The sequence below is a fragment of the Rissa tridactyla genome, chromosome 17 (genome assembly GCF_028500815.1).
Source record: "Rissa tridactyla isolate bRisTri1 chromosome 17, bRisTri1.patW.cur.20221130, whole genome shotgun sequence".
Classification (NCBI taxonomy): Eukaryota; Metazoa; Chordata; class Aves; order Charadriiformes; family Laridae; genus Rissa; species Rissa tridactyla.
In genome coordinates this window covers 8,288,820-8,292,091 of record NC_071482.1, presented here as the reverse complement: position 1 = coordinate 8,292,091, position 3,272 = coordinate 8,288,820, and the positions used below count along the sequence as shown (strand labels likewise).

At 49.6% G+C, this 3,272-nt stretch overlaps 1 protein-coding gene across 1 annotated transcript; it reads left to right on the top strand.

The window, feature by feature from the left end:
- The first annotated feature begins 2,217 nt into the window (after nucleotides 1-2,217).
- Nucleotides 2,218-3,057, top strand: LOC128918726 (olfactory receptor 10AG1-like). The gene has a single exon (XM_054223280.1). The coding sequence runs from the start codon at nucleotides 2,218-2,220 to the stop codon at nucleotides 3,055-3,057; it is 840 nt and encodes a 279-aa protein (XP_054079255.1).
- The last annotated feature ends 215 nt before the right edge of the window (nucleotides 3,058-3,272 follow it).

Sequence of the window (3,272 nt, the reverse complement as noted above, 5' to 3'; positions counted from 1 at the left end):
GTTTTCTTTTGAGCTGCCCAGTCTCATTTCTCAATTTCTCTAGTTTTGAAAGTCATGTTCTGGAAGTTGCTCAGGGCCTGCTGATGACGCAAACGTCCATTATTCTGATAGTCTTTCTAACGTTGTTAATGATGCGGTGGGTGTCTGGGGAGGAGCACAGGTAGCACTAGCATTGCTGTCGTCTCTCCTGGGCTTGTTCACTAACTGACTTATACCCAGGTAGGAACATGAGTCGGGGAGAAGTGTCCTGAGAACCCCACGCAGGTGGTTTCCAGGGAAATGACAGAGAGGAAAAGAGGTCATCACCGTCTCCTGCGGCACCATGGAGTGAGGAGCATGTTCCTGCATTGTGGCTTCTGCCAATGGTAAATCCCTTTCGGCATGCTCTGAAGTGCTGAGGCACCGTGGCGGCACAGCCACTGCCAAAAGCGGCTGCAGGCATTGGGGTGGCTTGGCTGGGCTCAGAGGAGCAGGTTTTGTTCGGCTTGGAGAAATGCCGCTGGTGAGACAGTCACTGTGCGAAGAGTCCTCCAGCAGTTTCCCACGCCCAAAGTCAGTCCAGCCCATGCACTAGGTGTGATCTCATGAAGCACCGAGTTATCTGGGCGTTAGAAAGAATATGCTGTAGGTTTGGGGCCGGGGGGTGGCGGAGTGTGTTTATACAAGCAGAAAATCCTGCTTATGGGCAACCTGCCTATAAATGGTTTCTTTCACTTAAAAATTTGTGTATGATAAATGCAAGTATCTGACGGTATTTCAGGAAATAAAAATATTTCATTTTTCTACACGTGTTTGCATGCAGAAATGGGGAGATTAGGAAAGAAATCATGGTCACTTTTCCCTCACATAAACCCTAATTTTATCTTGGAGATTTTGAATGGCAGCTCTAGGAGAACTCACTAGGCAGGAGCAGTAAGAAAAAAAGAAAAAGTAATAGTGATCACGCTCTTAAGACTGCATGTCTCTGGGAATTCAAGCGTCCTCTTGAACAAGACATTTGTGTTGGTTTTTTTTCACTTGGCTAATGTGAATGCTTTTATGACATGTGTTCTAAACCGCTATTCTCGTTATTCGTATGTCAGGGTTTAAGATGACAAACAGAGCTGCTTGTTAATGGCTCACGTTCTTCACATGTGATCCGTGAGAAGTCCGTGTGCTCTGGGAAATGCAAAAGGGAAGGCTCAGTCTCCCAGCCGACGCGAGCGTCGCTCTGCTCTGCAAGGGCTTACAGGGACTGGGGAACGTTTCTGCGCTGGGAACGGAGCCATGGAGCCCTCAGTAAGCTGCCATGAATCCATGCGACAGAGCAGCAGGGTCAGGAACAGGAACCGGAACCAGGCAGAGCTTGTCCAGAAGTTATAAAAGCCCGACCTTTTCAGGAAAACTAGATATCTCGGGAGATCACCCACTGGTCTCCATTCCTCTATCTTTCATCACCTTCATTTTTTGAATGCTTTGAAAGCTCTTTGAGGTAGTGTTGTGATTGCTTGCATAACGCCTCCTTTTAGCACCCTGAACGCTCGTGATATATGCACAAATAGCACCTTTTCTGCCTTGTTGAAATGCCCCATGGGTGCATCAATGTACCTGATTCATTGACAGGTAGCAGTTTGTTTTCTTTCTTATAGACTTCACCTGTCAGCCATGTAAAAAGGAATAATTTGGATCTAAGGCATGTCCCCCTGCTCTCTGTGTGTGTCGACAGAGCTTCGGGAGGTGGGGTCTTATCTCCGAGAAGAGCTGAGGGAACCCTCTCTCACTAAAATCTAAGAGTGAAAGCTGGTGTTGCCCTTCCCTTCCCTTCCCTTCCCTTCCCTTCCCTTCCCTTCCCTTCCCTTCCCTTCCCTTCCCTTCCCCTTCCCTTCCCTTCCCTTCCCTTCCCCTTCCCTTCCCTTCCCTTCCCTTCCCTTCCCTTCCCTTCCCTTCCCTTCCCTTCCCTTCCATCATCCTAGCAGAAAAAATATTTTTTTCTGGTCCATACATCATTTGGACTGAAGAGATCTGTTCTGTTTTCTCCTGAGAAGCCTTTGCTCAACGAGCAACTGGTGTTCCGCTCCCATACAGCCATGCAGATCTCGTTTGGGCTTTCCTAATTACTGCAGTCACACTTGTGCTGGTGTCTGTAGTCTTTCACTGTGCTTGAGGGGTGCGTGATGGTGCGTGGGCCACTGCCGTTGTCCAGTGAGCGTGTTGTTTGGGTTGCTCTGTAGACAGAAAATGTCCCAAAGAAAAGGCTTGGAGAACCACACAGCAGGACCTGGCTTTCTTCTTCTGGGATTCTCTGACCACGCCAACCTGCAAGGCTTGCGCTTCACAGTCTTCCTGGTCATCTACCTCATGGTCCTCACAGGGAATGGCCTCATGCCAAAAATGCTGCGGGCTTTCCTGACGGGAGACGGCAGCATTTCCTTCCTTGGCTGTGCTGCCCAGCTGTATTTCCTGGTTTTGCTGGGCAGCACCGAAAGCCTTCTCCTGGTTGCCGTATCCTACGACCGCTGTGTAGCTACCTGTGACCCCCTGCACTATGGCCTCATCCTGAATGGGAGGCTCTGTGTCAGACTGGTGGTGGGCTCATGGGTGGCTGTCATCCCAGTACAAGTAGGGCAGACTTACCAGCTGTTCACTTTGCCCGGCTGTGCATCCCATAGCCTTCATCACTTCTTCTGTGATGTCCCCCCTCTGTTGGAACTGGCCTGTGCAGACACTTTCTGGAACCAAGTGATGCTGCACACCATCATCCTGCTCTTTGCAGTCCTTCCCTTTTCCTTGATGGTCGTTTCTTACACTCAAATTGTCAGGGCAATGCTGAAAATGCCTTCAGTTCTGGGCAGACGCAAAGCCTTTTCCACCTGCTCCTCACACCTGGGGGTGGTGACTGTCTTCTATGGCTCCCTCATGGTTGTGTACTTTAAACGACGGTCAAGAGACTCTGCAGACACTGACAAATACCTTGCCCTGTTTTACACGATTGTGACCCCCATGCGCAACCCCGTCATCTATAGCCTGAGGAATAAGGAAGTGAGAATTGCCCTGAAGAGGCTCCTATGGAGAAAGTGATAGAGCAGAGTATGTGAAAGGAGCCCAAATAGTACCAAAAGTCCCAACAAGGTATTTGGTTGTGTGAACACAGGTGTCCCATAGTAGCTTAGACAAAACCCGTCTCCTGCCTGGCTATAATCCTCCTCAGGAGGGGGACAGGTCTCCCGGGGCATTCCTGTTATCTCTGATAGCTCCACCTAGGTATCTTCATACTCCAGAGCAGCTTCAGCACC